Genomic DNA, 13,464 nt, shown 5'->3' with positions numbered 1-13,464 from the left:
TAGTATATCTCCGCGACTCGACCTCTGCTTGGAGAATAACAAGAGGGGAGTATTAGAAGAAGGTACATGATAAAACCAGAATTTGAATGTTTTCAGCTCGGGGGACCACGCACGTGTACGCGACCGTCGGAACAGTCGGGTCGGCGTTCAGGAAGGGTATCGGAACCTTAGTTTGTGGGTATGAGCTTAGTACGAGTTACTATAGACTTATATGCCATCCACGTTATATGTACATGATTATATATTTCGGAACATAGAGATTTCGGAACATAGAGATTTCGGAACATAGACATGTAACCCTTTGAATGTTACATGTATGTTGAATGTTACATGTATGCTCTATGCTCATTAATAGCTCTAACGCAGTGGGGCGGTGCTGTTGTAGACTGAGTTCTCTGCCACCATACACCTTGAGCACACATAACGGTTTGCCCCTTGCCATCATACCCCTCGACTGAAAATGGGACCATATGCCAGGCCTGTTTGTTTCCTACAACCCGCTGATGGCGCAAGTTGGCAACCAGATTTATGAGGGTCAGATTTAAGTCTGGTCATCTTTACTGCAGTCCTCTGGTCACTTCCAAATTCCGTAAATATCAAATTGTATTAAATCGGAATTTGATGTCTTTACCAACCAAATGTGATGCATTTTATAATAGTTAACCTTACCCCAGCTGCCAAGCAAACTTTGACAAGACTATAAGTGACGCGCGCGTATGTGTGTGTGAATGTATGTTGGTATTACTTGTCCATTTACATCCGTCGACAGTTTGTTGTATCATGCTGTGTTGTGACTTTCCGAAGCAAATTCCCGTACCTGGCTGAAACTGATAGTAAAGGCACAAAGGCCTTATCTGGTATGGGCCATTTGTTGACTTGAGTGAATCTCGGGGGCGATAACGACGCCTTGTTCAGTGTATGTGGTAAACACGACACCAGGCTATGCTGTTTATCAAACCAAGCACTTCCTGACACATGGAAAAACACCAGCGTTTGTTTTCACAAGAAAGCAAGCTGGCCTATGCTTCACTTACACTCTCCCACTGATGAGCCTCACCAGCTCTATCGCATGTTTTATTTTATTCATATCTTTATAATTTTAATTATAGCCCCTTCAATTGCTTATCACCTGATTTCTAAGGGAGAACTGAGGCAAGTTGGATTCTCAGACTCATCTGGGACGGCCAGTGATAACGTCTGAATAACGAAAACTAATGAGTTTGGTTTGTAAAGACTACCAGAATATCGTTATCCTTATGTAGCTTAGTTTCTCTTCAAACTTAACAAGAGATAGAATGCGTTGGTGTTATTATGAGTTTGTTTGTAAAGGCTATCAATATATCGTGATTCTTATGAAGCTCGTTAACCCAGTTTTTCGTCAAATCTAACAGTAGAATAGGTTGGGTTCATTATATTATTTTTTTCACTCCTATATATGGCATAAATTGAAACAAAACATTCATAAAATGTTTGATATTTATATACTATATGATAGTGGAGTGTCCATCTTACACAGTCTATTTAACAAACATCTGGAAAAATGAATAAAGTGTTTCCGGTAGTTATTGTATCGAGTCAGTTCCAACAGAAAGCAATGAACCCTGACTAACACAAAGTGTCAAGGCCGAAAACGTCGCCCCCTTCAAGACATCAAAGGTTATCTACCACTACAATACCATAGCATGCCCAGCACAAAAGATACAAAAACCGGAAAATCTGCCGCACGGTCACACGCCAGGGGCTCAGAATCGTCATTGCCATTTGTCTTCCCAACCCTTATCCACATGCCAAAAATCATTACAATCCATCCAGAAACACCTCAGAGGTTCAAAGGTTATGAAGTATCCGCAAGCACACACACACCAAATCTCAAGAGATCAAGCTACAAAGGTATCTAATTACACTGATCATTTGACAGTTCGCTATAACCTCCTTGATTACTAAGTATATTGTAAACAGAGGTAAAAACGTCTGATGCTCAGTGTCAAGAGGTTGAAATAGTGTTGAGACGCAATTTTCATAGCCTGATGACACCGATCTCAATATTATATCAGGGTAAGGGATGGGGTGTTTCTGTTATGGAATTTCCTTAGGGGCAATGCATTGTTGGCTCTAGAGCCGAGGAGTTTACCTGTGTTGGCCATAGAAAAGGCATAGCAACCAGGCCAGCAGTGACGAGACGTGTAATCATCTTTGCACACAAAAAAACACCGAACTTCGTCAGTACCTGTGTCCTAGGTACAGCGTAATTACGCCCCTTGATGTGATATCTAGTACAGCTGTTCCCAAAGACGTGTCCAAAAATGCAAGGATGTCAGACATAGAGCACATGTGACAAAAACAGTCTTCGCTACGTTCCCACACTGAGTGGCAATAATGAATTTCGCTTATAGTAAAAGAACTTGAGATCACCGAAGTGAACCCCTAAGTAAAACTCAATTGCAGGGGCACCCTCGCAGGGTCACGGGGTCACAAAAAAATGGTGTTTATATACACCTAAATTACACTGGCTCTTGGGACAATAATTTGCCTAAGAGGAGTTGGGCCTGTTTTCTTCTAGGAAATGTTACCTTCATCACAGCTCTCTATTCACCATCTACTAACCATGTCGTAACCCACAAGGAAGGCTGCTCGGGTTGGGTTGACACATAGCTGAGGGAAGGTTTTCACGTTTCAACATAAACACCTACAATGTGTGACTTTTGTGGGTGCAAGCTTCACCTGAAGTTCGTGAGATATAGCCCGAATGCAAAAATTTTGTTTGGTTTAATGATATTGGCTGTAGTATTGGTGGGGTGGGGCCTGTGGGGTTTTACAAGGAAGGTGCGTATCAACGAAAGGCGACGACATATCTAGGTCAAACCAAGGAGGTTACATGAGGTCACACAGACAGATCCTCCAGGATGCCGAGTCAGCCAAAAAGTCGAGTGACATGTGACCACTCAGTTCATCAATCTTCTAGTATGGAAAATAGCAAATGCGATTCTCATAAGTGATTGGTTAGCGATAGGTCAGTGGCGGGCTTGTGGCCAATCAGACGGTGAACCTGAAAGCAGTCATTTCGTGGTCAGCGCTGTCTTTTCCGTCAGTCCAGATCAAGTCGTCCGCGGTTCGAGACGGTGACACCGGAGCGGGCTGGCAGAGCCCACAGCACACAGAGGCGCAGGAAAATGAACTCTCTGCCCTGGGAACCGGGCTAGCTGGTTGGCAAGAATTTTTTTTCGGGGAATCAGGCAGTTATTCCCGTCAACCAAGATGTCCACTCAGGGGCATGGTGATTTAGCAGGGAGTTCTTGTCTTGTTAGTCTCGACAACTTCCCGGAGTGCTATTTCTCGGTCGACGGGTTACGGGAATAACTGCCCGGGGACCCCAAGAAAATTGCTGGTCCACCGTCCGACAAGCTGACATGTCTCAAGGTATGTTACAGCCTGAATATCAGACCCCAGCCCAATCTCAAAATAGCTATCCTGTGTGGATATATTTAGAGATCGGACTGGAGGCTGATTGATATTCGAGCTAAGTATGTTGTGACTTCTAATTGTATGTACTTTACGATGTTTGTAAATTGTGCAGAAATCAAACACTGTTCTCCACGCCGTACGGGTACACTTAGGGTTGCTTTGTACCGACCCAGTCTGCTAAGCAGGGTTGTAGCCAGCACCTGCCCTTCAGTCCTTTGAAGGAATTTTGCAGCTGGGACTGAAAAAAGTTTTCCCCATTCCGTCCCCTGGGACAGACAAAAATTGATATGTTAAGATATGAAAAAAAAATGAAACCCATGTGTTCTTCTTCAACAAAACAGATGCCATTGAACAGCTTAGTCTACAAGCAAAATTTGCACCTCAAAATGCAGGAAAAAGTGTTTCAGAGGGTCTTGATTTTAAAATTTTCTGGGAACCAGACCCCCTAGACATAACGCGCAACGTCACGCCATGCCTTCTGTACTCGATAGAATTCCCATTCAAAATCAAGGGGACTGAAAATGATTTCAGGCTGGCTACAACCCTGCTGCTAAGCATTCAAGCATGGGCCTGTTTCTGGTACCCTGTCGTCTTCCCCGTCCCTTCGACTTATCGCCGCCCAGGGAGCGAGGTAGCTAAATTAAATCAACCCCGTATACAACCCCTGTGTCCGCTCATCTGTTTAGGTAAAGCGAATTCATAGCTCGAAAGATCTTTTGAAATGTTATGTTATCGGTGACGATAAACGTGCTAGAGTTGCAACATAAATCGCAAATGTAGTTTGTATCTATATGAAGATGGCACTGGGTAAGATAAGGTAAGTCTGTATCAGAAATTATGAATCACTTCTTCCAAGCTCTGGTTATTTTGGGACTTTGAGGATTTATTTCCTTGTTTGATGCGATCTTCGACCGTGCATTTTTATATACACATCTATTTGTTTTCCGTCTTAAGCTGTTGTATTGATGTCCCGTGTGACTAATTTGTTTCCACCGGTAAAAATTTTTCTGTGCTGCTCTGCACCTGCGTGGTCCGCAGTTTTAACTAGTTTTGTATGCTCGAGCAATAAAGAAAGTATAGATGGTCACAAACTCTTTCGAGTTTTTTTTTTTTTTTCGAGTTGTTCCTCAGCAGGCTGCCATTCCTGGAATCGCCCTACGTTTTCTGAAAGTGCTCAGCGAATTTTAGCTCAGACGTCAATCTAAACTGCTCTACGTGCACTTGTCAGTATGGCACCAAAATTTCTTTTCAAGTCCATATATCTATCAGTAAAGAACATATTGAATTTTCCTTATCAGAAATACGCTGGCTATTACCGTTCATGTCGCGTACCGTCCCTGCCCCGATTCCTGGCGTAGAATAAACACGGAATCGAAAACACGTTTCACAGCCGCTGTGGGCCATGCATGGGGGCGACCAGGGGAAGTCCGGCAGGGGAATTTGAACTGAATTTGTCTTACTCCATCACAGCGTAATGATCCAACGCCGGTCAAACAGAGGGACGTTTGTACACAAAATGGCTTACTCTTGTTGGTCTTTGTTGTTTTCGTGGCCGTCATTAAACAAACCGCTTTGCTCAGAATGACCATACCGGCTTGGCCGCGCCTGCCTCATCTCTTGATTAGTACCGCTTGTGCCCCTTGTGTGTGAGGGACCGTTCGCTAATGCTACGACTAAAACCAAATAAAGTTATTTTTACTTACGTTGTAAATGTTCTTTGGAGCGTGATCCATTGTATAAACTAGTTTTATAAATTGTATGCCGTCATCCGAGCGAATGACCCAGTTGTAATTTTACTACTGGCTCAACATTACTGAAGTATTGATTATCACTTTGATATTGGATTTTTTTAGTTGCTCTTTGGTCGTTTTTTTGCTAGAGAACTTCAGTATATCTATTTAAAGTTTCAACCTTTTCAGTAGTGTTTACTTGTCTGTGTACAAAGAACTCAAGAACGACAGGATGGATTGGTTTTGTACTTGGCGCGCTGTTATGACCAGGTATGACGAAAACTGGAAATGATGAAATTTTATAAGCCTCTTAGCGGCTTCTTTTGGTTCGGCAGCGAAACTCCCGGTTCTGATGTCTTATGTCTGAATATTCTATGGTCACAACTGTGGGTGGTCATCAGCTCTTGTGCTTTGGAAGAAATGGAAATGACATAAGTTTAGGTCCCCTAGAAGCTAATTCTGGAATTATAGCGTCGTTTTTGCAAATAATATTGTCCGAAGAGGATTTACTCAAGACGGAAATAATGGATTTTCATGATATCCGGTATTTTGGTAGGTGTATAAAGTGAAATACACTTTATGCAAAAAAGAAGAACATTCGTTTGATTAATAAAAAAAATCTTCAATGTATCTCTTGTCCCGTGAACAAACTATGGCCTTGACATTTGAGTGGCAGATAGTGTTTAACGTCAGGACAAAGTGAGACAGGTTGGGGCCGCCTTGTTTCGTATAGCTGGAAATATAAAGCCCAATCGGACAATGTATTTGTGATTTTGTTGAGCTAGGTAACATATACTCCCATATCTCATTGCTAGTCATTGTAATTTATCATAATCAATTAACAAACATATGACCATCAACATTTAAAACATCGATGAAGTCTGTAAACATAATTGGCTCACACACTTTGCATGTGACCTGCAAGAAGACTCTGAATCTTCTTCATGAAGAAGAAGAGCATACCTACATAAAACGTATTGTAACAAGCAGATTAATTGCATTTATTTATTTTTTTTGTTTTTGTCTATTTGTGTCCCCAGGTAGCCCGCAGGTCTACAGAAGGATTCACTGGCCAGCAAGAATCCCAGTCGCGGATGAATTGGAGTACCGATATATCCCAACAAATATCAAATGTGACATCATCATGAAAGCAAAAATATAAGTGAAATTAATGAAATAGCAATATTCAGGTAACGCACATGATACAAAACACACCAAATAAATGAAAACACCCATACAAAACATCACTTCCATCATACAGTAAGGCTAAGTTAAAGTAAGGCCAGCATCATGTAGTCACGGTCAGTCTGAGTTAAATGTCCACCGTGCCCAATGTAAAGAAAATCTCATTTTTCATATTTGATATATTAAAAACAGTCTTGAAACAGTCTTGAAAAAGACATCTAGAACCAGTGTCAATTACAGAACCAGGCATAACATTATTCATTATACGAAAGCCTATCAAAAACATCAACAAGCAGCTGTGACGTTTTGGTCTAAATTGACGTCCAGAAAGTTAATATGAAATATCTTTGAAAAGCTGTAATATAGAGTTTGCACAAACTAACTCTAACCAAGGAGGTTATATCATATGTGATATAACCTCCTTGCTCTAACCTTGTGGCTATTCCATGCCACAAGATTATAGTTCCTCTCTTCTAAAAGGTCGGTCCTGCAAAATCTAGCCAGAAACGAATTCCCTAGGGAATGGATGCGTGGAATATTTAGAATTCCTGACGAATCAATCGCAGTGCTATACCAACGGCTCCGCCCCTGAGGCGTCGCCAAAAAGTTGATAATATGGAGGAAAAAGAATACATTGAGAAACAAAAATGAATTAAAACCAAAAGCCAACCATAACACCTATACCCAGCCATTACAACAACAGCGAACCATCCTTAATAATTACACACAGCAGAAAAAGACAACACATTGAAATCGTACAAGATAAAAGTTTAAAACTATTCCTAACATTCATCTTAAACTTTGAACGACAATTAATTTCTAAAGAAACCATACTTTTCGTTACTTATTCTGTTAAAAAGAATTGTATACTAAGGTTTTGTTCCTTATGTTAAGTTTAACTGTACATACGTTGTCACGGACTTCAGGTAAAATAGTGGTATAACGTTCACTAATAGAGATCCTAATAAAAAAACTAACTAACAAACAATTACTCTATCATAACCTATCGTCGCAGGCCTGTGTTTTTTTTCAAACACAATGATCGTTGTTCTCGCTCAGGAGACGTAGGTAGTCTCCTTTTAAATACTTCTTGCCCACTACGTACAGGATACTCTTTACATCGCTATAACTGCATGCCTCCCTGTCAGGAGTTTTAAATTCAGACGCCTCCAGAACCGTGATGCCTGCTTCAGATAGATTCTTCAAGACGAAGTCTGTGTCGAGGCGAAGATTATCCGGGTCCTTTTTACCGTCTTTGAGATAGTAGGTAACCCCGATGTAGGACAGTAAGATGATGTAGCCATCTGGCTTCAGTAGGGAGCAAACGTTCTTCACGGCTTTTTTGTAGGTCGACCTTAAACAACGCAAATTCAAAGGTAAGCTGTGACCGTATTTCAAATCGATATGTATCATTTAACTTACTAGAGTCAACTTAAGTTCTAAGACCCCAGTCCTTTGCAAAATGATCACATTTTACTAGTAGGGGTGCGTACCCTTTATAGTCATCGTTTTGTTAAATACCTTTAATTATAGCGGAAATTCCATATTTAGACGGTTTTAGCCCAAAATATGACATTATGACGTCGTGAATACGTCATACTACGTCATGACGATACCAAAATTACAGAAAAACTTTGCCAGTACATCATCCCGTCCAAATTTGGTGATCGTTAACCACGCCGTTTTGACATTACGAAGGTGGGTGAGGAGGGGGGGGGGGGGTCAAAAGAGCACCCCCCGGCCCCAGGAATCCCGAAAAAGCCCGGTCTAGATAGGGTGAACTTTAATGTACCATTACGAATTATTCACCGGTCAATGTCTATACAATCTATTCAAGTATATCTTGAGTTACCTGATTCAAATTTGATCAAGAACGACGTGAAAGTACGTTTACCTCCCCTTGTTGAAACATGCTCCCTCCAGGCAGTACGTCGAGATAATGGTATCAAACGGACGGAACACAGCCGGATGTAGAGGGTTCTCATTATGCACGTCACAGAACACTGTGTCCTTGATGGCACGTCTCAGTTGATCTTGGCGTTCTTCCCATCTTGGACAGAGAAACAGAATCGGGCAACTTGTAAGTTGTTATTGAACTAGTGTAAGTGTAATATCCAACAAAAAAATTGTACAAAGTACACAATGTAGCACAATGTACGTCGATGTAGGTTAGACATCCAGGTAATAGAATACACCAAAAAGTTTACTTACTCAAGCAACTGGATAAGGTTCGTATGTATGTATGTATGCAAGATATAAATTCATTTTTTAATCGGGGATCTTTAAACCCTATCCAAACCCTGATTTTTTTTGGCATTCCCTGGTCGGGGTGGGTGGGGAGGTGGAGATCTCATTCGCCCCCCCCCCTCCTTCTTCGTAAACAGCTTACTGTAAGATCACCAAATTTGCAAAGGGTGATATGCTCGTCAAGTTTTATAATTACTGAATTTTTTATATCGTTCTGACTCAATATGACGTAATATGCCTTTCAGGAACCCGTTGCCATGGCAACAAGAAAAATAAACTTGCACTATCTCTTGTAAATTGTTGCCAACGATATTCTAGGAAAAGTCACCAAGTTGGGTTGTTCTAGCACAAGCCGTTTGGAAGCTATACGATGTCAAATTTGGCGCAGGCGCTTTTAACACCAAGCCCCCCCCCCCCCACACACACACACCACACCCCTCTGGACAGGGTTCATCCATGCCACAGCCCCCCTACCCTGTGCCCTCCAATCCAGAGACATGTTGCATTGCAGAGCTCCAGTCAAAAGCGCCTGCATCTCCATTCTTCCATTTTCTAACCTCCTCCAGGGCTCCCTTAAGATGTATAAATTTGCTATTAAGAATTTTCTTATTATAAAGGGATTTGGCATTTTCTAATAAAACCTGCCGATTAATACGTAGTTGATCATTGAATCAAATGGTCAGCTTTTTTACCCATTATAAAATGACTTACACGAATCACTTACGAATCACAAATTCTGTAGGACTTCAATTATGTAGAATTTTGTATCATCATACAAGAAATGGAAAACGTAGAGTAGTTAACGTTCCAGTTTGATGGTGTCGTTGTTGAGTCATGTTGATGTGAACGGCATAACTTCCGTGGATAGATCTTCGTGATATCTGGTAGGTGTACGTCGATGTAGGTTAGACATCCAGGTAATAAGATATGCCAAAAAGCAGTTACTGATAATAAAAGCAACTGGATATGATTTTGGAAACGGTCAGACGTTTCTACTAGCAACTGTTTTCTATTGGAATCCAAATTTTCTTCAGCCTAAAAATGTCTTATAATACAACATTTCCTATTGGACATCTAAAATTGTCATCATTAATAGTTAGGGTATAAAAGACCTGTTTCTTCCAGATCACTCCAAGTCACTGACGAAAATTAGTGGATGTCAGTTGAAACGTCTGACCGTTTCCAAAATCATATCCAGTTGCTTGAGTAACTGCTTTTTGGCATATCTAGTAGGTTGGATTGTGCAACATAGGTCAAGTTGGCAGCTTTCTGCAGTGCACCGGGCTCTGCACTGAAACCTTTATGCTTGTGTCTTCTATGTATGTATGTATGTATGTATGTATGTATGTATGCTTGTTTGTTTATTCAAACAAAAAAATGTGTGCAACAATAGATATTATATAAATATCTTCCTTCGAATGTGTTCATGAGACAATAGCCATTGAAGCGGAGCACCTCATGGCCATCATGGATCTAACATGAAAATGTATCACAAAGATCTGTAGTGATTTGAGAAACACCCTATTTAGTTCAAAATACGCAAAATACCAGCTACACTCCTTGATATAACAGAGACAATTGGAAACTTTATCTAAATTTCTAAATGGCCCAATTGAAATCCATTTGTACTAAGGATGTAAAAGTCAGAAAAATATGTCAGTGAAAATATAGGTACATTGAGGGATAAATTTACAGATGCCAATGTCTTATAATAGATTATTAGGCCATTTTGATATGATTAAATGGAGGACATCCTTTAAAAACCTCAAAACTGTTGCAAAAGCATGTAGATCTTAAAAAGCATGTAGATCTTCTTTCACCTTGTAATTTACGTTCCCGTCCTATAACATTAAACGTTTAATTTTTTTTTTAATCTGTGTCATATTTGCTCATTTTTGAGGATGTTTTTCTTAAAAGATTTACAGTATAGTCGATAACATTGATATAACGGCCAAAAATTGATGCTCGTGCGGATATCATCCATAGAATAACATCAAAATGGCCTTAGACTTAGCCCTCTTTCCACTGGGCGGCGATCGCGCTGCGCTCTCCCTGCGTTATAAATAGGATATGTTTAACCTTCGCTTTCACACTGGGTATATCATACAAAGCGTTAAAGTGTGACTGAGGAAACAACAAAACACACAAAATGTAAAAAGATTCGTTTCTTTTCTATACAATTTTTCGTTGAGCGATCTGTTAAATTTTAGGTTGCAGAGAGAGCGCAGTGGGAGCGCCGTCCCAGTGGAAGGGAGTACTGTAAATGCAGAAATGTTCGCGGTGGATTAATGTTCGCGGTTTTCGCGTTGACCACTTCACCGCAAAATTAAATCCACCGCGAACATTTTTCTATTAGGGTATTAGACTGTAGTCTACGGTGTTACCGCGAACTTAAAACCACCGCGAAAAGTCCTTTTTCCCGCTACCGCGAAATTAAATCCCTGCGAATTTAAATGCATGTACAGTATAAAGGGATGAACCTGATGAATGTCCGAGCAGACGATATGTGGTAAAACTCGGCTGGCGCTTATCAGCTGGTAAATTGTCGGGCCTGTTCCAACGTCCAACAGTCTTTCACCAAAGTCTCTGTCTACAACAACATCAACAACAACAAATAGAAAGGTAAAAAAATGTCAGAACAATGATCAAATGATGAATAAATGGAAAAGGACGTGCCGAATACGGAAATAGGGAAAAAAGCGGTTTGTATGAAAATATAGAATACAACACGGTGTACCAGCCCGACCGCGGGTTGGATCGTCCGAATTTATGTCATACCCACCTGAGAAAATACATGTTTCGATGCGAAATGCGTCAGAAGTTTAGGAGATTTTGTGGCCTCGAATAAACATTGTTACAAAAGCAATGTTCCAATGTCCGAGTCAGGTATTCGAGTTTTCGGCCGCGCAGCACTGGCGTGCGCAGAGTATGTTCGAAATATTGGATGGAAGCCTTCGACAAAACTTCGAAGCCGGTGTGGTACATATAGAATACAACACGGTGTATTCCGTATCGCCCAAGGTATCAGCCCGACCGCGGGTCGGATCGCCCGACGGCCGGAGGGTGATCCGACCCGCGGGAGGGCCGAGACCGAGGGTGAGGCGGAATACACCGTGTTGTATTTTATTTATGTCATACCCACCTGAGAAAAACAATGTTTTGATGCGAAATGCGCCAGAAGTTGAAAAAATTTGGTGCCCTCGAACAATGAGTGTTGCAATAGCAATGTTCCAACGTCCGAATCAGGTATTCGAATTGCCAACCGTGCCGCTCGAAACAGTTCGATTTATTCGAATGGAGCCTGTGTGACACGCCTTTCGAACCTGTGCGATACGGAAACGTACGGCCCGGTCCGGAGCACCCGTATCGAACGTTTTCGCGTCACAGGTATGACATAAGGCTTTTTAACACACGGTCCGGAACACCTGTATCGAACGTTATCGTGGCCCAGGTACTTTTTGGTTTGACAAAGTAAGATATGACATTAGAGAAGAACTAAAACATTAACAAAGAATTATCCTAGACCAAAGCACCTTCGGTAAAGGTCCGATGAAACTGATCCATGATCCATGGCATAGCCGCTCCCTCATCCACGTCGTCTATTGCCATCACGTCAGGCCAATTGAATTCCAGGTATTCTCGGGCACTTTTGCAATGGTCGTCAAACATCTGTGTTTCTACTTCTTTTGAAGACATCTTGGGTTGGCTTGAAATTTAAAAAAAAAACTTTATTCATGGGAATTGTATTTTTGATGAAGAAGTTTAGTAATATTTGATTAGACACTTCATTGACGGAAAAATGGTCAGGTTGTACCAATTTTTTCTTGCTGTCACACTGAAGATCTAGAGTGACGAGTCTGCGCATAAAGCCCAGATGAGGTTATTAGAAATTACAGTGTTGCCACTGAATTAAATACAAAATGTACAATATTTGAGAATGCATGAAAAGTAAATTGAAGAGATAAAAGAGTTTTCTCTTAAGAAACTTAGCGTAAAAAATGTAGATGCATCCATTTGCGCCATTTGGTGATTGCGATTCTTTTAAACATTCAAACCATGCGCCTACTAAAAGCAGACTTATTCTTGGGGGTGGCAAATAATCTTGACATTATTTTTGCTAAAGTTAAGGGCACAATCCGCAGTACGTGCAAATACGTGCTGTCTACGAGGGCAATCTTTTGGGATCCGTAAGTAGTAAGTACCGCCTCCGTACGAACTCGTACGGAATCCGACGGATTTTGGAGCACGCAGACACGCCGTAGAACTTTACGTGCAGGCAAAACTTTGAGTGCCATCAGCTGGCTGCGGATTACGTGCCAGTGGCGGACGTGGCCTCCCAATAAAAAGTACGGACAAATTGCACGTACGGCGGATTGTGCCCTTAGCTTAAGATACGTTAGACACCGCCCACCATCGATTTCTATAAAGCACATACACACACACAGAAAAGAGCTAGTAGTATTAAATTCATCAGTAATACAATATATATATATATATATCATGCGTTTCATGGCAACATATTAGGCACGATCTTAAATTTTTGCGGAGTAAAAATGGAATTCTGCGTACCTTTTTTTCTGAGAAAACTGGACAGAACACACTGTCAGCCAAGTCGCTTTGAGCAAGGAGGTTTGCTTTGAGTAGAACAATTAACAGGTCTTACAACTTAATTCCTTTTGGGCCAACTACAAATTAGACTGTAATTATAACAGTAGTCTGGTAACGTACCAAATTTGCAATATAGTATAATGCAGATTTGGTACGATAGCAGACTACTGTTATAATTACTATATAATTTGTACTTTGCCCCAAAGGAGTCTGCTAACGTACCAAATCTGCA

General features: G+C 41.0%; 2 protein-coding genes and 1 long non-coding RNA gene across 3 annotated transcripts in view; 1 reads left to right on the top strand and 2 right to left on the bottom strand.

The window, feature by feature from the left end:
* Positions 1-13,464, bottom strand: part of LOC118414804 — a 1,072,569-nt gene that overhangs the window by 863,465 nt on the left and 195,640 nt on the right. The window lies entirely within an intron of this gene.
* LOC118414879 lies at positions 2,047-6,354 on the top strand. Its single transcript, XR_004831035.1, has 2 exons — positions 2,047-3,417; positions 6,233-6,354. It is a non-coding gene; the product is annotated as an uncharacterized LOC118414879 (long non-coding RNA).
* LOC118414821 (nicotinamide N-methyltransferase-like) lies at positions 7,089-13,399 on the bottom strand. Its single transcript, XM_035819082.1, has 6 exons — positions 13,194-13,399; positions 12,158-12,330; positions 11,105-11,214; positions 9,099-9,196; positions 8,272-8,427; positions 7,089-7,731 (listed from the first exon to the last, which is right to left on the bottom strand). Exons 2-6 carry the CDS (start codon positions 12,318-12,320, stop codon positions 7,407-7,409), a joined length of 852 nt encoding a protein of 283 aa, XP_035674975.1. The 5' UTR covers positions 12,321-12,330; positions 13,194-13,399; the 3' UTR covers positions 7,089-7,406.

This window comes from Branchiostoma floridae, chromosome 4 (genome assembly GCF_000003815.2).
Source record: "Branchiostoma floridae strain S238N-H82 chromosome 4, Bfl_VNyyK, whole genome shotgun sequence".
Taxonomy (NCBI): Eukaryota; Metazoa; Chordata; class Leptocardii; order Amphioxiformes; family Branchiostomatidae; genus Branchiostoma; species Branchiostoma floridae.
This window is presented reverse-complemented; position numbering and strand designations above follow the sequence as displayed.